The 24,476-nt window shown below is 32.2% G+C and overlaps 1 protein-coding gene, 1 long non-coding RNA gene and 1 pseudogene across 13 annotated transcripts; 2 read left to right on the top strand and 1 right to left on the bottom strand.

Moving 5' to 3' along the window:
• Positions 1-2,742: 2,742 nt before the first annotated feature.
• LOC108195883 (uncharacterized) lies at positions 2,743-4,888 on the top strand. Of its 4 annotated transcripts, none has more exons than XR_010285962.1 (5): positions 2,743-2,964; positions 3,055-3,219; positions 3,774-4,003; positions 4,267-4,413; positions 4,569-4,888. It is a non-coding gene; the product is annotated as an uncharacterized LOC108195883 (long non-coding RNA). The 4 variants fall into 4 exon arrangements; XR_010285964.1 differs by having other exon boundaries at positions 3,756-4,003; XR_010285963.1 differs by having other exon boundaries at positions 3,745-4,003.
• A 1,189-nt stretch (positions 4,889-6,077) lies between these two features.
• LOC108195882 (cyclin-dependent kinase B2-1) lies at positions 6,078-8,146 on the top strand. Of its 9 annotated transcripts, none has more exons than XR_001801652.2 (5): positions 6,078-6,262; positions 6,383-6,524; positions 7,173-7,220; positions 7,548-7,703; positions 7,833-8,146. XR_001801652.2 is itself a non-coding variant. In XM_017362889.2 (4 exons), exons 1-4 carry the CDS (start codon positions 6,147-6,149, stop codon positions 7,644-7,646), a joined length of 405 nt encoding a protein of 134 aa, XP_017218378.1. In that variant the 5' UTR covers positions 6,078-6,146; the 3' UTR covers positions 7,647-8,146. The 9 variants fall into 9 exon arrangements, 3 of the variants coding, with proteins under 3 accessions (XP_017218378.1, XP_017218376.1, XP_017218377.1); XR_010285960.1 differs by having other exon boundaries at positions 7,548-7,730; XR_010285959.1 differs by lacking the exon at positions 7,548-7,703 and adding an exon at positions 6,661-6,709 and having other exon boundaries at positions 6,823-7,220.
• Positions 8,147-12,239: 4,093 nt separating this feature from the next.
• On the bottom strand, positions 12,240-20,450 carry LOC135147971 (ETHYLENE INSENSITIVE 3-like 1 protein; annotated as a pseudogene).
• Positions 20,451-24,476: the final 4,026 nt, after the last annotated feature.

Here is a 24,476-nt window from a genome sequence, read left to right as displayed (position 1 = left end):
ACTAGTAAAGGAAATTCAAATTTTAAAATCTTTAAATACAATGGATACATCATGGATTGTAAACGTATGAATAAATAAGGAAACTAGTAAAGAAAATTTAAATTTTAAAATCATTAAATACAATGGATACATCATGGATTGTAAACGTATGAATTAATGTACACCTTCAATGTGAATATGGTAAAACTTTAATACAATCTCTTAATATGGTAAAACTTTAATACAATTCTCTTAATAATATCAGAATCTCTATAAGAACACTAGTCAGAAACAAACAAGCCTATCACACACACAAAAAAAATCCTAGAATAGTTTAGCAGGATATTCGAACTTTCCAGATACAGTCCTCCTTCTTTGGATTTCCGTTTCTTGATCTTTACTATATGGTCGTCCTGACTTAGAGCATACAAAATATTTGATTGTAGTGTTCCCATCTTTATCACTTCTCTCAGTTGATCGGCGAATATCAAATCCAAACAATCTCCCATAATCTTTGTAGTAGAGAAAACCTTCATCAATGAAATTGAATCATTGATTTAATAATGGTTTCGACCCGGGAGGACATTCCGGAATCCAATCCTTGCATAGATCTTGTAAATCAATATCATAACCATCAGAAATACAAGAACCTTCAAATGAGTTGTTGCTGTAAAAACCTATAAAAGATATGGCCATGAATGAAAAATATGTAATGAACTAGGGTTCTATATCATATACTATATGAAACACGAATAGAAGAAAAAATCAAACCAAACCAGATTGGTGTAAAAATTCTTCAGTCGAATCAGAGTTCTCCATGAAACCTTGTTATGTATAATATTGTTTATAGCAACAGAATATAATTTTTCAAATGATACTCACGATATTTTAATTAGATCGGCGTCAATCAAATAGTATATAATTAGTTTAGAATCTTGTTAAAAACGACAGGTTTTTTGATGGGATATTGATCGGATACAATGCTATGCTACATGTACGTATTCTCAAGAAAAATACAATATTTTGTACTCAATACTACGCCTGTACCGATTTTTTATTGAATATCCATAAATAGTTTGATTAATTATGATCACTGGATTTAAATCAATCCAATGGCTACTAGCTAGTCTCTCTCGTCTCTAGCTAAGCAACCGTCTCTTTTAAACCTCCCCATATATATATATATATATATATATATATATATATATATATACATGCATATACATATAAATAAAACAAGTCGCTTGAGTCTGTCAAAGCTTCAGGTTGCTTTGCTCCAACAAAATATAAAGGATGGCGATGCAACAAATACAGAATCTGAATAAGAATATTATTATTCCAATCCCTATTTTTTCTATACAATCTTTATATTTTAGTACTTTTCTTAAATTGTGATATTCTAATTATTTTTCTTTAGTAAAATATTCCTCTAATTTGGGATACTAAAAATTTTGTAATCTCGAAAAATAATGATAAACACAAATTTATGTATATTTTCACAATTAAGATTATAATTATATATAATTTTTTTACAGTATTTTGAACAAAAATATATTATTTAACAAATTTCAAAAAGATATGTGTATAGTTCGTACTAAAAAATAAGTTAAAACATGATATTATTTTAAGTTGAAATTAAGCTAATGATTAAGTAAGATAAATTATACTTTATACTAGTCCTCGGGTCTTTTTTGTAAAACAATCACAATTTTATCAAAAAAATTATGTTGAAACACAAAATTCAAAATATATGCATACAAAATCTCATCTGTACGCACTACACCAAATATGGCCTATTGCAACGCCAGCATGCATTTATGTTGCATAAAATGTTACAATAGACCAAAAATTTACGAGTCTATAGTAATATTTTGAAAAGTGTTACATAAAATAGGAAAGCGTTGCAAACAAAAGTGCCAAAAATTTTTTTTAGATCAAATGTAATACTTTAAAAAGTGTTACAATACATCGCAACAAATTTGGCTGAAATTTAGGCGGTGCTTCGATGTTTGTTAGGCGGGATTGTGAAAATTTTGGCACCAATTTATAATTACACCAAAATTTTATAACCCGCATATTTTATTTCACTCTCTCAAACTTTCTCTGTAACGACTCAAATGTTTATGCAATTATTTATTAATGTGTTATTAATTTTGAAGAGAGTAGGAATAAAATAATATATTTTATTTTAATTTGTTGGATTTCGAAAACAATTTTGTGAGTTGCTGCAATTATGTGATTATTTGATTTAATTGTGATATATGTTAAATTGACAATTTTAATTATGTATTCCTGTCTGGGCGGTTAATTTAGAATTTCAATTATTTTATTATTTTTGGTAATCAAAATTTTCTTTTGATTTCAAAATCAAGAATTTTGTTTTATTTGATCCCAAAAGTTTTATCTGGTCTAAATTACCGAAATATTAAAATTTTAATATTTTATCTTTCTGTCAGATTCAAAAATATTTGAAAGCGTGCAAATGATTATTCTAATTATTTGCAATTAAAATTGATTTTGAGCATTATTTCTGAAAATAGAGAAATGATTTTTAAAATATTAGTTTTTACAAATATTATCAATTTGGGATTTCCAGAAATTTTAGAGATTAGAGATTTTTATTTCCTAAATTCAAAAATATTTTTAGGCCCCAAATTCATATTTATCGTTAATTATAGCTTTTATTTCTAACTTGGGTGTGTAGTCTTTTGTATAGTATAAATAATTTATAAAATCATTTTATTTTTACAAACATCAGTTTTATAAAACAACCACAGCCAGCGGCGGGGAGATAATTGGGGGTTTAGGGTTCGTGTGTGTTTTTCAAATCAACCGATCAAGCCGCTATTTCAGGTGAGATATAGTACTTATATATGTATGTATGTGTATCGTATTGTGTGGTGATTTTGTTTAAATCGATGGTGGTTGGGGCTTGGGTTGCTGATTGGTGGCCATGGTGGCGTGGCCACCGGAGACTGGTCGCAGGTGAGAATCGACTATGTGTTTGTATTAGATTATATAAGTAGGTACTTCTTGTTGTGCTTTCGGTGTTAACTTCTTGAGATTGGAAGCTAGGGTTGTACAGATGCTGGGATGTTGTACAGTTGAGCAATTGAAGTATTTCTGCAAGCACACCAAGAATCATCGCACTGGAGCCAAAGATCGGGTTCTGTATCTCACTTATCTCGCGATTTGCAAGCAGCTCGATCCCAAAGGCCCCTTTCATCGTTAAGGAATCAAGTATGTGGGGAGATCTTGAATTGATTCATGTATTCTGGCTTTTATATGTTATGTTATGGTTTTATTAAGTGTGTTATCAGCTTCTAGATTATTAAGTCTTGAGTAGTAATGAATGTACTATCGCAATGGCAGTCTTATCAAGTTGTTTTGTCTGAAAATCTGAACGCTTTAAATTCTATTTGTGAATGTGCATGCCAGATTTGTGTTTTAGTTATTATCGATTGAATGCCTGGTTTGTTGATACACATTATTATGGTGGTGTTTATATATTGGTTGTTTGTTAATGTGTTCAATTTTAAAACTGGGATTTGTATCTTCGAGAAGGCAATTCCCCTCTAAAGGACTCGGCCTTTCTAAACACCGCAAACTACTTAGGCTTGAAAAGCCAGCTTCATTTATATATCCATGATTGTTTTCTTGAAAAGCCAGCTTCATTTATTTAGTTGCTCCCTCTAAAGGATTGCTTGAAAAGCCAGGCCACCGCAGACTGGTCGCAGGTGAGAATCGACTATGTGTTTGTATTAGATTATAAGTAGGCACATGGGTATTTGCAGGGGTGGGTTCTGGTGGTCCAAATCGGGGGAAGGCGGTGGTGGTTGGTTGTTGTTGGACTTGGGTGTTTGTAAACGAGGGTGCTGCGGTGCTGCTGAGTTGAAGCAGCATAGATAAATGACGACAAGCTGCAATTGTAGGCGGGAGAGATTGATTTTAAACCCCTGTGACAGAGGTATTAACCGCAGGAGTTGGTGGTTCAATCGAGCAGTGGAAGAGGAAACAAACAGAGGTAATTATTTAGTTGGTTGCATTCTATATGGTCGAGTCATGGAGGTCATCCTGTTCCCGGTTTTATATTTGTTCTCTCTTTCAGCCACTCTGTTTATTTATTAAAGTTCTTGCTTTCAACATAAAGATAAACTTGTTTTGTAGTTGAATGATTTGTGAAACTGCTTCTGTGGTACCATTTATCATAAGTACAAGAATCATATAGAAAATAGAATTTATTTGGGTCGTATACCCGAAAATAACTTGGTTGATGGACGTTTGTAGGTTGATGATGAAGTGAATGCATTAGCACAACTGATGACTTGGAAAATGGCAGTAGCTAACATACCTTATGGTGGAGCTAAAGGAGGCATAGGATGCAATCCAGGGGAGTTGAGTATTTCTGAGCTAGAACGACTTACTATTTGCAAGGTTATGCTTATTGCTTTTTTTCATAATTTATTGTTGTTTCTGTCGAAAGACTTGTCTGTGCAATCTTTTTGTCCCGTTCTTATTATCTATTATGATTGTCCCGTTCTTATTATCTATTATGATTGTCTCGTTCTTATTATCTATTATGTCTGCAGGAACTATCAATGGAACTGTGGGTGTCAACAAGATGGCTATAGTTGATTCACTTGCAAACCAAGATGTGGAGATCTCTCTTTTGGACCTCAACCCCAAAACAAGATATAATTTGCATGAAAAACTTGTTGAGCCACTATCTCCTGCAGAACCACCAAAAGCTGAAGAACGTGCACAAGTCATTATAGATAATGTATATGAAATTATTATAACTAGGATTTGCACAAATGACAGGATTTTTTTTTATTTTTCATTCTTTGTTTTCTTATGTAATTTTAGTAAATTGTTATAAAGGAAATCTTATATGTGATTTTTCGTCTGATATGATTTGTTAATGGTATATTTAAATTTCCAACAGGATATTGCAATATGGACTAATAAAAATGGATCATACATTGCCACTAAATGTTGCAGGTATGGAGAGAAACTAAACATAAAAATAATGTTACAATAGGCTATGAAAACATTGCAACTTTGTAACATATATACCTTAAATAGTGTTACAAATAAGTGTTGCGATAGATTATTGTAACACAATAATTGTGTTACTATAACAGTAATAAGTGTTACAATAAAATTGCTATTGTAATACATTCTATATGTTGCAAAACGTACCAAAAACGTTACTATAGGGATCTATTGCAACGGCAGTAAACGCAACGCTGGTTTTTGGCAAATATGTTACAATAAAGTATATTGTAACACTTTTGGTGCCTAATATTACGTTTTCTTAGCATTGCAATAGGCCATATTTGGTGTAGTGACGAGATTCGATTTGTTTGTGAAAAATATAAACATTTTAGTCAAATAATATTTTATTAAAATTATATATTGTTTTCATGCACCTCCGTAGTCTCACTACGCCATAGATGCACCTACACAACATCAAAAACATGTGTTGCATTGAAAAACTTTGTAGTAGGTCAAATATTTATGCTTACGGTAACATTGTGTTTCTAATGTTGCTGTATACATAGATAGGATGTTCTGTCATGTTTAAAAAATGTTGCACATTGCAACACCGATGAAGTATTGCCATTAAAATTATTTTATTAATTATAATAATAATAAAATAAATAGTTATATATTTTAAAATGCATTAATTTTGAGAAAAGTATAACTTAAAATATTAAAGGTAACACATTGGTCACCAGAGTCATGTCATTTTAAAAAATTATAATATTTTTAATAATTTGAATTAAGCCAAAATTTTAAGAAAGTAACTAATTAAATTGAAAAATTATTTTACAAAATGAATCAAACTTAAAAAATATTCGATTTTATTTTTTTAAATTTAAAAGTTTATTATTAGAGCAAAACTCTAAAAATTATGACATTTTTATAAATTTAATATGTTTATATTAACTTTATAGTTAATTTTTTTAATAGAAAATTTAATATTATAAAATAACAATAAATGAGCCACTTTGTGAAAATATTTGCAGCCGCGCGCGGGGATTTTACCGCTCTGTGTTTGAACAAAAATTAACCAAGGCCCAATAAACAAACATTTAACATAGTCATGTACATACACCCAAGCTTAAAACACACGCACTCTCTCCTACATAATAGTTTCTGCAATGGATGCTTTCGAAAAGCTCGAAAAGGTCGGGGAAGGAGCCTACGACAAAGTGTACATAGCGAGAGAGAAAAGCTGTTGGGTATGCTCTGTCGCGATGCCCATATCGTCGATCAAGTAAATTTTTTTAACCAATCTATTGGCTAGTGTTTTAATTCAATTAGGGTTTTAATTGGGTTTTGTTGATTTCATTTTGGGTTTTTGTTGTTGTTGTACATGTTGTTTATGATTTAATAGGCTGATAGATGTGAAACAAGGGATTAGTAAGACGAGGGATATGGTTTTGTACTTGGTGTTTGAGTACATGGACACTGATTTGAAGAAGTTCATTCGGTCTTTTCGTCAAACAAGAGAGAACATTCATTTGCCCACTGTTAAGGTATCTTCAATTCGATTGGTTTTTTTACATGGGTTTTATTTGAAATGTTTCTCTGATTGGTTTTTCGGGGGTTTTGAATTTTTTTGTTTTTTGATTGAAATGTTTTCTGATTGTTTTTTTTTAATTATTGATGTAGACCTTGATGTATAAACTTTGTAAAGGGGTTGCCTTCTGTCACGGTCATGGTGTGTTGGACAAGTGTAACTAATCGTTGTTATTGCCATTCCTTTGATGTGTTATTCTGTATTGTTTAATTTTTGGGATTTTATGCTTATGATTATTTATGTATGTAATTTAGAGACTTCAAGCCTCATAATCTTTCGATGGACCCGAAGAATAGCATGTGATCATCCTATTATTGAGGCATCGATACTCCTACACCTGCTTCTGCCTGTGAAGCCTCAAAAGAAAAAGTTACTCAGATTGTCAAGCAATTACCCTACTCCTACACTTGCTTCTGCCTTTGATGGCCTTTTACATATGAATTAATAACTATATATTATTAAAATTATGTTACTGTCTTATTATATAAACGAGGCTATGCTTATTATATATACAAGACTGAAATTTTCAGAACATATAATTCGATATGCTTATACCTCAGATATGATTCAATAAAAGTTAATGTATGTCTTATAATATATACAGGGCTATGATGACATTCCCAAGAAGATACAAGATGCTGATGTTAAGAAGGTAACATCTAATTTTCCCAGTTTCTCTCTCAGCACAGTCTGAGAACTCAAGCAGATTCTAACTGGTTTAATATTCATCTTCATCTCATCATGAAGTCATTGCTTGCAGTTAAGTATTACATTCCCTCTTTTGGTAACAAGTCTGCCTTGATGAGATTACCATTGGACATTTATACATTTCTTGTTGTTTCTTGTCAGATGTGTTATTTAGATTGGCATTTTCTTATCACTGGTATCACGTGGCCCAAGCTTTAAATCATCTGGCCTCAATCTTGTAGTCTTACCTTGATAGTTTTTGACCCCGTCTCACATTTATAATCTATGCTAGGTTTCCTTTCTCATAAAAGTAATTAATGTTCCCATGCACGGTTTACCAAGAGCTGTTGATATCCAGTCCTGTTGCAAAGGATCCAGCAATGAAGGTTAATTGGAACTTAGATGGAGTGTTCTTTGTCAAGACTCGTAAGCGAAAGGCAGATTGAAAGTAAAAGACCGATGGAAAAGTTAACAAGTTCATAATCATGAGTATTCTATAATTTAGTTGATCACATGCCAAGCTTATACAACTTCATGCATATCTATTTTTTGATGTGGTTGTGCCTTTATTTTGTAGGACAAAATTGAAAAGTCATGGGTAGTAATTTATGAGGACCAACTGAAGATGTTCATGGCCTGCTATTACAAGGATGATCACATGTTATTAGAGGTCGATGTGAAGTAGGAGTATCGCTTTAGAACTAGCTAAGGGTTGCTTGCTAATGTTGGATGATAGTTAAACTGTTCTTCTAGAAGCAGGTGTAGTTAAGTTAAGGGTGTAGGGTAATGCTGGTGTAAATTGCTTGGCTTGGTACTGAATGGTTTGTATTTGAATGTTGTGCAAACAAATTTGTATTTAACATTATGGGCAATCCAATTTACAAGCATTTACTGTCAGTTTCTTAGAAAAGTGTTTAGTAGATATAAGAATGGCGCAGTATCTACGCTTAAAAGTCTTGCAAAAACTAATGGGGCCCACATGTGGGGCCCACCAATGAGGCCCACATGTGGGGCCCATATTTCAGAGAATTCCAGACTTTATTGCAACACTACTGAATGTTGTTATAGGTGAAACGAAGTGATGCCTTGAGTAAATATTGCAACCACAATCATAGTGTTGCAAAAGTGTTGCTACATGTCACTACGGCCGCGGTGCTGAAGGCAACACCAAAAAAGTGTTGTTGTTTCCCTTTTCAGGGTTACGGCAACATTTTTTTAGCTTTTTCCAACATTTTTTTGGCGTTGCGTAAGTACATCTATGGTGTAGTGTCTCTCCCACCCTGTGCCCTTTTGTTCTCCTTCACTAGATCAACAATAGACCTCTAAATTGCCAAGATTGCAAATATGTATCATAATTTTGTAATGACATAATGGATTGTGAAAAAAATAATGAAAGTCACGCGTATTGGCACCAGTAAAATCGACCCTCTTCAAAGCTACCACTCTTTGCGGTCGCTTTTAATTAAAAGCAATAATCACATACGGTCGCTGTTAGATAAAAGCTACCAAATTTTGACGGTCGCTTTTAGCCCATTTTCTTGTAGTGCTAAAACGTATTCTCCATAAAACCCCACGCATAATCATTATATATTATATAGAAAAAGTTTATAAATAAAAAAGTCCCGCGGAACGGGTACAATCCTAATATATATAAATACACACACACATATCTCTCATCAAGATCAACTACCTTACTCACCCCAATGGATGAAAATTTGAGCCAATAGATGACCTTTTAGAGATCAAGAGAGGATTGCCCAAAAGCGAATTTCAGAAAAGTCTGTACAGAAAATTATTTCAGTTACTTTACAGCATACTTTGTATAATAAATTATCACCGTTGTTTTAGTATGAAAACCATACCAAAGTGTTTAAACAATATCACTCAGTGTACTAGCAGAAACAGTTTCAGAACATTGCATTTCTATACCGCTATGTTTGACAAACCCTTGCCCACCCTAACCATGTCTCACCTTATTTAAAAAAAGCCCAGTTAAGTCAAGTAGAAAAATAATGATCATATGTTCTTTTACCTAAAGAGTGGGTTGTCATACTTGCTAATTAATCATTTAATACAGAAGTAGTACAATGAATTATTCCATATCAATGCCATCTTGATTAAAATCAGCTATAATCATTTGAAAAACCAACAAAATAATTTCGAAACAGACCCATTTCGCAAAGAACCAAATCATGAACAACACAAACAAAAAAACCTTGCATACATATACTCCATGTAATCATAACAACATAAATATTCCCTGAAACACAAAGTTTGGCATCTTTCCATAAAGTCTAATATCAAAGAAACATGCATGCACACACACCATAAATCAGTGAAAAAGGACCAACCTTCAGGCTAAAAACACATAATGAGCAGTATATATCCGCAGATACATTACAAATAAAAGAAATGAAAGCATTAAACACAAGATATATGCATAATACATATAAATAAAACCAAAGGGTATGAAGCAACTCACCAGCTTCTCGGAGATCAAAGAAATTGTGTAGTTTGACACTGTCAAAACAAAGAAGACTACTAGATATATAAAGCAAAGCTTCAGGTGGCTTTGCACCAGCCCTTCAACAAAATTTAAAGATATTTTTACAGGCTTAAGCCGATTAAAATTTGAGCCAATAGATGACCTTTTAGAGTAAAGAGGGGATTTAATAGCCGGAAAGGGAATTTTAGAATAGTCTGTACAGAAAATTATTTCAGACACTTTACAACAAAAAACTTTTTATAAGATGTGACTTATTTAGGTGCCAGTTTAGTCTAGGGATGTTCACGAACCCAACCAGTCAGACCAAACACATTCACATAATAGTATACCCGATTAGGATGATAAACAAAATAGAATTACTTTATCATACTTTGTATAAATAATTACCCCTGTTGTTTTAGTATGAAAACCATACCAAAGTGTGCAAACAATTTCATTCAGTGTACTGCAGAAAGAGTTTCAGAACATTGCATTGCTATACCGCTATATATATTTGATATTTCACAAACGTTTGACGACACTAACACTATCTCACCTTAAATACAAAAGCCTGATGATTAGGTCAAGTAGAAACAAAAATTCAAAATGTACGTGTACAAAAATCTCATCTGTGCGAGATTCAATTTGTCTCTAAAAACATTTAGACATACTATATATCTTAATTGGCAAGTAGCAGCCATTCGGGGGTTGACATTTTCATTAAACTGCTCACGCAACTCGGCCTTCTAATTCTGCATTTCATCTCCATGTTCCTTGAGATCACTTAGTTTTTTTCCATACGAAGTTTGTAGGTTTTCATGCACCTCCCTGGAATCTCCCGCCCTTTGCCCTTTTGTCCCCCTTCAGTAGATCAACAATGGCCCTATGAATTGATAAGATTGAAAATATGTATCATAATTTTGTAATGACATAATTGATTGTGAAAAAAATATTGAAAGTCACCCATATTGTTCATTAATGCCAATTGCATGGGAAATCAGTTCCGAATGTCTGTCACCCATGCTTTTGAAGTACTCTATAAAATCTTCGTTTGTTGCCTGAATTTCATAAACCAAATTTGCCGAATTCATCAGTAATGCATGAGTTTCCTCAACCATGTTCTCCTTAATTCTGTTGCAACTCTTCCTTTTTGTAGTTCACGACTCCATTGTTCTGAAACTATATAATAGATATATATCTAGTAGATTGTTCATATTTGATGTTCTTAATATATAGATGAATGAGCCATTAGTGTTTTAGCATACAAAGAGTTGACATACACGATTCATATGGTACTCTATTAGTAATCACCATTTCTTAAAAATAATTATAATTGATATGTGAAATATATTAATTACATTATTCTATCAATTAAATATGTTCAATCATAGGCCTAAATTCTTACATATAATAAAACAAATTAGCTGTGATGTTTCGAAAAATGAAAGGCGGAAATAGAGAGTACTAAAACAAAGGCCCAACAAAATATCCAACCATAAAATTCTAACACAGCAGCGGAAATTTTAGACTCAAATTAGGGTTTAGCACATATGCGAAAAGCATAACAGAATGGAGGCAACACCAATCGACAGGCAGAAGATGATGCGAGCGTAAGATACAAACTCATCATTTCATTTTTAGACCTGTCGTCATGTAAATAAATCTCCAGTCAATTGATTTTTTAGTTCCTACGAGGAGAACAAGGAAAAGTCACTAAAAATTTCAAACAACAAAAATTCAACTTCAGAAGTGGGAATAAAGAGAAATAGGAAGACAAAAAATAAGAAGAGCAAGCTTGAAAAGAAGATGCAAATGTTATCCAACAATATCAAGAATCTGAGTTCAACCCTTGAAAAACTGACCAAAGTCTTGCACTTAAGTCAAGTAGAGATCTTTAAGTGATAATTCTGTTCTAAAACTTTGTACTATTAATTTCAATGTCTAGTATGTTGGATATTAACTTTTAAGTCATTTTTCAAACAACTTTTTTTTTGTGTGGTATTTTATTGATTAAGATAATCTTTTGATAGTCTATCATGAGTACCCACATTTTTGTTATGACATCAATGTGTCATATTATGTCTATATTTTCACTTTGATGGGTATGGTTGTTTTATTATTATTTTTTACGGTATTATCTATAATTGTGTTACATAATTGTGTTACATAAGTGTTGGCTCTCCTCTCAGTAAAAGAAATTAAGCAAGATCAGCAAATCTATTTTTGTAAGTAAACAAAATTTAATTTTACTACAAAATTTAGGACTACACACAGACATATCTCTCATCAAGATCAACTATCTTACTCACACCCATGGATGGAAGTTAAGGGGTGTAAGTGAAATTATTGAGAACTTTTTAAAAAAAAATAAACGTACGTGCTTATATTAAACTGAATCCATCAACAATACATCATGAATAAAATCCGGAGCATTACTCGTAGATGCGTGACATAGAATGAGTAGCCTTTGCAAGTCTATGAGCCACGTCATTCGCAGACCTAGCTATGAACAAATTCAACTAGCACTTCCTCGTAGTGCTTAAACATCTCAACATAACTTGACACAATCGAATGAAAATAAATATGCCCCTGAATATCCTTACATGTATCTGCAAGCGTTTTGGCATGGGTCTCGAAAACACATCTCATGTACCCAAGATCTTTCACCGAGGAGAGAGCTTCCTTCAATGCTATGGCTTCCGCCTCTCGTGGCTGGTAGGCTACTGCAAACCTCTGACTTCTTGCTCTTATAAATCTTCCATGCTCGTCTCCTATAAAACTGCCTAACCAGTGTACCCAGTTTCTTTAAAGACAGCAGCATCCACATTAATCTTCACCCACCGGGCTTATAGAACTTAATTCTGACAAGAGGATATTAATTAAGACGTTTAAGTAGACCTCTACATGGTTTTAGAAAAGTTTGTGCAGAAATTATTTCAGTTACTTTACAAATACAAACCTTTTATAAAATCTGACTTGATAAGGTGCCAGTTCAGTCTAGGCATGTTGAAGATCCCAACCCGTCAGACCAAACACATACACATAAAAGTATACCCCATTAGGATGATAAACAAAATAGAATTACTTAGCATACTTTGTATAAATTATCACCGTAATTTTAGTATGAAAACCATACCAAAGTGTGCAAACAATATCACTCAGTGTACTGCAGAAACAGTTTCAAAACATTGCATTTCTATACCACTATATTTGACAAACCCTTGTCGACACTAACAATGTCTCACCTTATTTACAAAATCCCGGTTAAGTCAAGTAGAAAAATAATGATCATATGTTTTACCTAACAGTTAGGTCAAGTAGAAAAATAATAATCATATGTTTTACCTAAGGAGTGGGTTGTCATACTTGCTAATCATTTAATACTTATTCCATATCAGTGCCATTTTGATTAAAATCAACAATAATCATTTGAAAAACCAATAAAATAATTTGCAAACACACCCATTTTGCAAAGAACCAAATCAAGAACAAAACAAACAGCAGAACCTCTAATACATGTACTCCATGTAATCCTAACAACATAAATATTCCCTAAAACACAAGTTTCACACAAAACTACACACATAAAGAAGGCATATTTCCACAAAGTCTAATATTAAACAAACATACACACATAAACAACATGAAAAAGGACCCACCTTCACGCTAAAAACAATTAAACAAATGAGCAACTATTATCCACGGATACATTACAAACAGCAAGACATGACAGCATTAAACACATGATATATGCATATACATATAAATAAACAGAAGGGCGTGAAGAATTAAAAGCTCACCAGCTTGGAAATGAAAGAAAACGAGTCGTTGGAGCCTGTAAAACAACCAAGACTACAACTCAAAGGTTCAGGTTGCTTTGCTCCAATAAAATATAAAGGATGGCCATGTGGCAAATACAAAAAGTGAATGAGAATATTACATTCCAATGCTTTTTTTTTTCTATATAATCTTTATATTTTACTACTTTTACTTAAATTGTGATATTCTAATTATTTTCTTTAATCAATTTATTTATTTTAGAATAATTAATAATTTTTGTAATCTTTTCAATAGTGGTAGATGCAAATTTATGTAAATTTTCAATTTTAAATTATAATTGTATATAATTTTTATCGTATTATGAATAAAATTATAATATTTAACAAATTTGAAAACGACATGTTTATAGTTTGTCTTAAAAAATAAGCTATAAATATGATATTATGATAGAAATTAAGTTAAAAATTAAATAAGACAAATTATATCACATATTAGTTCTATGTCTTTTCTACCAAGCAATTACTATTTTATCGAAAATATTATATGAAACACAAAATTCAAATTGCACGTGTACAAAAATCTCATCTGTGTGAGATTCGATTTGCCTCTAAAATATTTAGTCATACTATCTTAATAGGCAAGTAGCACTCATTTAGGGGTTGACATTTTTCTTGAATTCAGTCAACTGCACACCTAACTCGACCTCATGATTCTGCATTTCATCTCCCTGTTCTTTGAGATCGCTTTATTTTATTTTCCATGCTTCGAAACTCGTCTCGAATTCCCTCGTGATCTGTTCGCATGCTTGCTTGTATTCATCACAATGACCTTCCAGTGATGTGTAAGTGTCGCCCAAGAATTTGCGAACATCACTAGCATATGAAGGTGGGAGGTTTTCATGTACCTCCGAGGTTTCTCCCACTCTTGCCCTTTTGTTCCCCTTTAGTAGATCAAGAATGGACCTGTGAATTGACAAGATTGTAAATATGTATCATAATTTGGTAATGACATAATGGATTATGAAAAAAATACTAAAACTTACCCGTATTGTTCATTGATGCCCATTGCCTGGGAAATCAATTCCGAATGTCTGTCACCCATGCTTTTCAAGTACTCTACAAAATCTTCGTTTGCTGCTTGAATTTCATCAACCAACTTTGCAGAATTCATCACTAATGCATGGCTTTTAACAATTACAAACTATTGACATACACCATTCATATGGTACTCCGTTGGTAATCACCATTTTTCATAAATTATAATTGATTTTTAAAAAATATTAACTGCATTATTCTATCAATTAAATATGTGCATAAGCCTAAATTCTTTGGTACAATAAAATAAAAATATAGCAGTGGCGTTTCAAAAAATGAAAGTTTAGATTCAAATTAGGGTTTAGCACATTCCACAAAAGTAAAACAGAAAGAAGGCAAGACCAATCGACAGGGAGAAGATGATGCCAGCATAAGATACAAACTCATTGTTTCATTCTTAGTCCTATCATCATATAAATAAATCTCCTGTTAATTGTTTTTTTTATTCCAGCTAGGGTAAAAAGGAAAAGTAACTAAAAACTTGCTAATTATTTAACACACAAGTAGTACAATGAATTATTCCATATCAATGCCATTTTGATAATTAGCAATAATCAATTGAAAAATCAATAAATGATTTTGAAACACTCATTTGGCGAAGAACCAAATCATGAACAAAACAAACAAAAGAACCTTTAATACATGTGCTCCATGAATCTTAACAACACATCTCTAAAACCGAAAGTTTCACATAAAACCATACACATAAAGACGGCATCTTTCCACAAAGTCTAATATTAAACAACACGCATAAACAACATGAAAAAAGTGACCTACTTTCATCTAAAAACACACAAATGAGGAACATATGCGTGGATACATTAAGAAACGACAGCGTTGATTGTTGAACACATATATTTATGCATATACACATAAATATAACAAAGGGGAGTGAAGAATTAAATGCTCACCAGCTTCTGGGAAATGAAAGAAAAGAGTTGCTTGAGCCTGACAAAAATACAAGACTATGAGTCAAAGCTTCAGGTTGCTTTGCTCCAACAAAATATAAAGGAGGGTGGTGTGACACATATAGAAACCGATAAGAATATTATATTCCCATATCCTTTTTTTCTATATAATCTTTATATTTTAGAACTTTTTCTTAAATCCTGATAGTCTAATTATTTTCTTTAATCATAAATTCCTTTTTTTGGAATAATAAGAATTTTGTAATCTTGTCAACGAGGTAAACACAAATTTATGTTAATTTTCAACTAAGATTACAATCATAATTTTTATCGTATTATGAACAAAAATATATTATTTAAAAAATTCAAAAAGATATGTTTATAACTCATCCTAAAAATAAGTTACTAGAATTATATTATGTTATATTGAAATTAAGGTAAATATTAAATAAGATAATTATATCTCATACCGGTTCTCTCGTCTTTTTTGTAAAGCAATTATGATTTTATCAAAAAAATTATATGAAACACAAAATTTAAAATGCACGTGTACAAAAATATCATGTATACGAGATTCGAGTTTTCTCTAAAAAAAATTTAGACATTTTAGTCAAAATATATCTTATCAAAATCATATATTGTTTATTTTTAACATGAACAAAATGATATTATTTATCAAATTTTGGTGAATGAAAAATATGTTTATAGTCCGTACATCTCTTAAACTTCTTTTATTCAAGTATGGTGGAATATTGCATTATTATGATAATAAACTTAATATTATGGCATGTTGATATTAAGTTAAAGTTCAAATAAAATAAAATATAAAATTAACTTTTTAATACTAGCTTTCTCGTCTTCTATATCAACAAGTCAGATATAATTTTACACAGAAATTTATATGAAAAACAAAATTCGAAATGAACACTGGAAAAAAATCTGGTCATGGTTTGTTACAAACAGGGCCTTTTAGTTAAAGTATGGATTTAATTTTGATTTTGATTAGACAAATCTAAATTTTTAATAAATAGTTGTTATTATTTTAATATTTTAATTGGACAAGATATAATTTTTATTTGATCTAAATCAGGTCAAATTTAATATTTTATTAAACCCATTTATATATTATAAAAATTAAATGACTCCATCTTGTCCATGGCAGCCAAGTATCACTCTCCTTGGGTGTCATCTTATCCTGCAAGCATTTGGATTGCCGCACAAACCTATGAATCTTGAAAATATTAGGAGACATGTGCTTGATCACAGCAGTTAAAACCCCAGCCTTCCAAGCTTTCTTCAGATCATGAGGCTTCTTATATGGAGGGATTCTCTAGTCTTTAGGGATGCATAATTGAGGCCGTCATTCCTCATTCCCTATAGGCCACCATGGTGGGGCAATGCCCTTCTCAAACGAGAAACGCCTCTGTGGTGGATCACAGTGATGAGTCAGAGCAGACAAAAGTGAGCCAAGATCACTGTCATGAAGCTCTAGCAAAGCTGAGTGAGGGGAGTTGAGTTGTCATCTCTTTTGCTCTGAATGGAATTGTCGACTTGATATTTTGCGATGGCGGCAGGTCCATTCCTGTCAAACCTAACTTTATCCTTCCACCATTCACGAAGATTGTCAGAGGCTCCCATGACGGCTTTACATTCTCAGGGAAGATACCATACACAAAATCCTGAGCGTTAAATACTTTCATCATTTTCAGCATGCATGTTATTTAGGAAACCCTCATGTGCCCGAGATATTTGCTTTCTCCGTGCTTGCTCCTGGGACAGGCGCTGCTTAGCACTATCAAACACCTCATTGTCATTCTGCGCTTTAACCAGTTGCAGGAGCATTTCCATCTCTCCACATCCTATTCTGTAGTTCATTGGCATCTATTACTTGATCGCCTAGAATGACCATCTCCGGTTTCTTCATGTTCCGATTCTAGTACCACCTCTCCTTCCCTCATAGGGGCTCCAAGGAATCCAAGGTTACCATTCATCTCTTCATAATCACCCATAACGGTGGAGCAAAGAAATTATCACTCAGTATTTTGATGTGATTATACCAGTGCCTCCAAATTGAGATATTCTTGTATAGTTAGCCTTTTAGCTTTATGTCAAATGTTCCCCCGCCAATTTAGTTATTTTATGCAAACCGGAACAAGTTATTCGAGTCGGGCTTTAATATTTTTTACACCCTTTTATTTTTTACTTTTAATAAATTAGATTATAAACATATATAATCCATATTATGTTACATTAATATAATAAATATTATATCTTTAGTAATTTATAGATTTTCAACCCTAATTTGCCTCTCCAGCATATCTTCACAATTATTTTTCCCATTATGCAAACCGGAACAAGTTATTCGAGTCGGGCTTTAATATTTTTTACACCCTTTTATTTTTTACTTTTAATAAATTAGATTATAAACATATATAATCCATATTATGTTACATTAATATAATAAATATTATATCTTTAGTAATTTATAGATTTTCAACCCTAATTTGCCTCTCCAGCATATCTTCACAATTATTTTTCCCATTATATAGCGTGTGCGTGAAAAATTATATATATCATCTATACAAATTAAATCTTAAAATTTCATTTTTATTTTTTAATGTCACCGGTACGAAGTTAGAGTTTGGGACTCGAGAACAAAGCTACATTCATTTTGTGTCATTTACTATCGTGTTATATCTCGAGAATGATATACATTCATACCTGTTTTAACTTTTTGTATTTTTTTTGTTTGTGTATAATCATGTAATTTTCGTGTAGTATTCTCGTGCACTGTTAATAAAAAGATAAATATATAAATAAACATATAAAAACATATAAAATTTAACATTTTTAGATATATATTTACATATATATTATAATATCATATTTTTAAATATATTTTTATAAATTATATTAAATATATGTATATTTACATATGATTTCGTAAAAATATGTATGCTTATATAAATAAATGTATATGTATCTAATATATAGTTAATATTTACATATTATTTCATGTACTTACAAGTCATGTCCATAACGGTAACATATATCCAGCACTTAATTTAATCATTTCGTGTGTTCGTGTACTCGAAAAGTAAACCCGTGTCCATATATTTTATGTCACTTTCATGTGGTGTACAAGTTGATGACTCTACTTGAAGACAAGACCGAGCCCCTAAGAGTCCGTCGCAGAATATATATACAGAAAAAAGAAAAGTCTAGGCAAGATAGAACAAAAAAACCCATAAAAGAACATTAACAATACCATAGTGTTATGGCATATGTCAAATGTACTACTCCCTCCATTCCAAAATAATAGTCGCTTTGACTTTGTGCACGTATTTTGAGGTGCAAAAAAAACATATCTCCATATGTTATTTTTGAAATTTTCTTTTTCTGAATAAAAGTTTAACATCTCTATTTTTATTCAGAAAAAAAAAAATTCAAAAATAACGTGTAGAAGTATGTTTTTTTTACACCTCAAAATACGTGCACAAAGTCAAAGCGACTATTATTTTGGAATGGAGGGAATAATAATAAACCCCTCGTATGATATATCTTCACATATTCCTTAGCTTGTTTTATCATCACCACTGACTGATTTCGGTCAGGTATACCGGCTTTGTACATACATTTCCAAAATTTCATTTTATCAACATAAAAAAACTTCAAAGATTTCATAAAACAGAAGCAAATGGTGAAAATGAGAAACCGATACCAGCAGTACAGAGATGCAAACTACCCGATTCTATTCTGTTCTTATATGATACTCGGTCAAACAACATGCCTTCTGCATGCTCTTGTAGATCATAATCCTCTAGGCTGAAGCAATCAGATTTTGCAATCTTTGAGTTGGTCTCATCTTTGTCGAGGTCTACAGAACTTTTTATGTAACTTTTGATCTCTTGTCGAAGACCAGTGGTTAATGTTGGTTCTCGAGCTAACGAAAACTGAGTTTTTCTGCCAGAATCTGCATTCTTATCTCCTCTATCTATTGCAGATACTAAAGGACTGACATTAGCAGGCAAAACAGAATCCATGGGGCTATGCAACAACTGACTATCACCAACTATTTCCTGTTAAGCACAAGGACATCATTAGAGAAAAATGATTTACATAGTTTTGTACCGTTTGCTTCTTTCATGGGAAAAATAGAGAGAACGTAAAGAGAAATGCTGGATGATGAAAGTAAATGGTCAAGGAGTTAAAATATATAAAAAAACCATATTCATTTATTAGTGAATACTGAGCAAGCAAAAAAACTAACAATATTAGAATTTCAACAAGCCATTAGTATATATTTGAGACTCTTGCAAGGATAATAACAAATCTACTACTGAGAAAATGGAAAGATTTTTGAAATATGAAACAAAAATAATAATTATGATTTTCAAAATGTGCTTCTATTTTATGCATGACATGACATGGCAGCATGCTCACAATAAACAAGAGATAATGTTCTTGGAATCATGTTAAAATTTACAAATAAGCATAATGGAACACAACACTGATCATGCAGCATGAATGAAGTTAAGGTAAAAGAACCAAAGATGTCACTCTGCCTTCCTCCTGTCATGATCCCAGAAACCTCATTCATCACTAAAAAAAAGGACACTTCTTGGCAACTTATTCTAACACATTAGGCAACATTATATCATTAAATTACCATTTGTTTAGTGGAGAGTTTCACTCACAGAAGCACATCTAGTTAACCTACTCCTCTGTCTATCATCATCATATTAGTTGGACCTAATCATTATTGATTACTGAGAATTTTAAATGCTCAATGGATATGGTTATATTAGGTCTTTGCCATTCTGGGCTTTAAGCCGTTGCAGGAGCATTTCATTTCTGCACGTCTTCTTCTGTAGTTCATTGACATCTATTACTTCATCACTACTAGAATCACGATCCGGCTTCTTCATGTTCAGATTCTAGTGCCACTTACCCGTCCTACCCTCATAGGGGCTCGAAGTAATCCAAGATTACTATTCATCTCTTGGGAATCACCCATAGCGGTGGAGCAAAGAAAGTATCACTCATTATTTTGATGTGATTTTAATTTTAATTTTGAATACGGCAAACTCACATCAAAATATTGAGCTAGTACATTTTCTGCCTAGTGCAATGGCTAAAAACACATAACGAGCGGCATATATCCATGTATACATTACAGATAAAAGAAATGAAAGAATTAAACACAAGATATATGCATAATACATATAAATAGAACCGAAGGGTATGAAGCAACTCATCAGCTTCTCGGAGATCAAAGAAATTGAGTAGTTTGACCCCGTCAAAACAAAGAAGACTACTAGATAAAGCTTCAGGTGGCTTTGCACCAGCCCTTCAACAAAATTTAAAGATAGTTTTACAGGCTTAAGCCGATTAAAATTTGAGCCAATAGATGACCTTTTAGAGCTAAAGAGAGGATTTAATAGCCGGAAAGGGAATTTTAGAACAGTCTGTACAGAAAATTAGTTCAGTCACTTTACGACAACAAACCTTTTATAAATGTGACTTAATTAGGTGCCAGTTTAGTCTAGGGATGTTCACGAACCCAACCAGTCAGACCAAACACATTCACATGACAGTATATACCATACCAAAGTGTGCAATAATTTCATTCAGTGTACAGCATAACGAGTTTCAGAACATTGCATCTCTATACCGCTCTATTTGAAATCTGACAAACGTTTGTCGACACTAACAATATCTCACCTTATATACAAAAGCCCAATCAGGTAAGTAGAAACACAAAATTCAAAATGTACGTGTACAAAAATCTCATCTGTCATCTGTGCGATATTCAATTTGTCTCTAAAAAAATTTAGACATTCCGGGGTTGATATATTCCTTAAATTCATTAAACTGCTCACGCAACTCGGCATTCTGATTCTGCATTTTATCTCCATGTTCCTTGATATCACTTATATTTTTCCATGCTTCAAAACTGGTCTCAAATTCCCTTATGATCTGTTCGCATGCTTGGTTGTATTTCTTTGAATGACATTCCAGTGATGTGTAAGTGTCGTCCAAGAATTTGCGAACATCTGTAGCGTACGAAGTTGGTAGGTTTTCATGCAGCTTTGTGGTCTCTCCCGCCCTTTGCCCTTTTGTTCCCCTTCAGTAGATCAACAATGGTCCTATGAATTGCCAAGATTGAAAATATGTATGGTAATTTTGTAATGACATAATGGATTGTGAAAAAAATACTAAAAGTCACCCGTATTATTCATTCATGCCGGTTGCATGGGAGATCAGTTCCGAATGTCTGTCACATGCTTTTGAAGTACGTACTCTATGAAATCTTCGTTTGTTGCTTGAATTTCATTAACAACTTTGCAGAATTCATCACTAATGCATGAGTTTCCTCAACCATGTTCTCCTTAATTCTGTTGCATCTTTTCCTTTTTGTAGTTCGTGACCCCATTGTTCTGAAACTATATATAGATAAATATCTAAGTTAGTGGCTTGTTCATGTTTGATGTTCTCAATATATAGATGAAAGAGCAGTTAGTGTTTTACCATACAAAGAGTTGACATAAACGATTTATATGATACTCTAAACTCTATATATTAGTAATCACCATTTTCAAAAAATAATTATAATTGATTTGTAAAATATTAATCACATTATTCTATCAATTAAATATGTTCAATCACAGGCCTAAATTCTTACATATAATAAAATAAAACAGCAGTGTGGTTTCAAAAAATGAAAGGCTCAAATAGAGTACTAAAAAAAAGGCCGGACAAAATAACCAACCATAAAACTCTAACACAAGCAGCCGAAAATTAAGACTCAAATTAAAGTTTCAAAAAATGAGAACAGTTATGCACTTTTCAGAAAGTGCGGAACAACTATTTTGTAGTTGTTTTATTTTTTTGATTGTTCTGCAGTAGAACAGTGTTCCCAGTATTATTCACACACTAAAAGAAAAAATTTATAAATAAAAAAGTCCGGCGGAGCACATGTCTCTCATCAAGATCAACTACCTTTACTCACACAGATGGATGAAAATTTGAGCCAACCTACAGATGACCTTTTAGAGATAAAGAGAGGATTGCCCAAAAGGAAATTTGAGAAAAGTCTGTCCAGAAAATTATTTCAGTTACTTTACAGATACAAACATTTTATAAAATCTCATTTATGATAAGGTGCCAGTTTGGTCTAGGCATGTTCAACACCCCAACAGGCCAGACCAAACACATACACCATAAAAGTATACCCCATTAGGATGATAATCAAAATAGTACTTAGCATACTTTGTATAAATTATCACCGTTGTTTTAGTATGAAAACCATACCAAAGTGTGCAAACAATACTCAGTATACTGCAGAAAGAGTTTCAGAACATTGCATTTCTATACGGCTATATTTGACAAACCCTTGTCTGACACTAACAATGTCTCGCCTTATTTATAAAAGCCCGGTTAGGTCAAGTAGAAAAATAATGATCATATGTTTTACCTAACAGTTAGGTCAAGTAGAAAAATAATGATCATATGTTTTACCTAAGGAGTGGGTTGTCAAACTTGTTAATCATTTAATACAGAAGTAGTACAATGAATTATTCCATGTCAGTGCCATTTTGAATAAAATCAGCAATAATCATTTGAAAAACCAATAAAATAATTTGCAAACACACCCATTTTGCAAAGAACCAAATCAAGAACAAAACAAACAACAGAACCTCTAATACATGTACTCCATGTAATCCTAACAACATAAATATTCCCTGAAAAACAAAGTTTCACACAAAACTACACACATAAAGAAGGCATATTTCCACAAAGTTTAATATTAAACAAACACACACACATAAACAACATGAAAAAGGACCCACCTTCAGGCTAAATTAAAACAAAAAAATGAGCAACCTATACCCACGGATACATTACAAACAGCAAGACATGACAGCATTGAACGCATGATATATGCATATACATATAAATAAACAGAAGGGCGTGAAGAATTAAAAGGTCACCAGCTTGGAAATGAAAGAAAACGAGTCGTTGGAGCCTGTAAAACAACCAAGACTACAACTCAAAGGTTCAGGTTGCTTTGTGCCAATAAAATATAAAGGATGGCCATGTGGCAAACACATTCTAATGCTTCTTTTTCCTATATAATCTTTATATTTTACTACTTTTACTTAAATTGTGATATTCTAATTATTTTTTTTAATCAATTTTTTTTATTTTAGAATAATTAATAATTTTTGTAATCTTTTCAATAGTACGTGGTAGATGCAAATTTATGTAAATTTTCAATTTTAAATTATAATTGTATATAATTTTTATCGTATTATGAATAAAATTATAATATTTAACAAATTTCAAAACGACATGTTTATAGTTTGTCCTAAAAAATAAGCTATAAATATGATATTAAGATAGAAATTAAGTTAAAAATTAAATAAGATAAATTATATCTCATATTAGTTCTCTGTCTTTTCTGCCAAGCAATTACGATTTTATCGAAAAGATTATATGAAACACAAAATTTAAATTGCACGTGTACAAAAATCATCTTTGTGAGATTCGATTTGTCTCTAAAATATTTAGTCATACTATCTTAATGGGCAAGTAGCACTCATTCAGGGGTTGACATTTTTCTCTTGAATTCAGTCAACTGCACACCTAACTCGACCTCATGATTCTGCATTTCATCTCCCTGTTCTTTGAGATCACTTAATTTTATTTTCCATGCTTCGAAACTCGTCTCGAATTCCCTCGTGATCTGTTAGCATGCTTTCTTGTATTCCTTACAATGACCTTCGAGTGATGTGTGAGTGTCACCCAAGAATTTGCGAACATCACTAGCATAGGAAGGTGTGAGGTTTTCATGTGTACCTCCGAGGTCTCTCCCACTCTTGCCCTTTTGTTCCCCTTTAGTAGACCAAGAATGGACCTGTGAATTGACAAGATTGTAAATATGTATCATA

This window comes from Daucus carota, chromosome 7 (assembly GCF_001625215.2).
Source record: "Daucus carota subsp. sativus chromosome 7, DH1 v3.0, whole genome shotgun sequence".
Taxonomy (NCBI): Eukaryota; Viridiplantae; Streptophyta; class Magnoliopsida; order Apiales; family Apiaceae; genus Daucus; species Daucus carota.
Note: the sequence above shows the minus strand (reverse complement) of the source record. Positions and strands in the feature narration are given on the sequence as shown.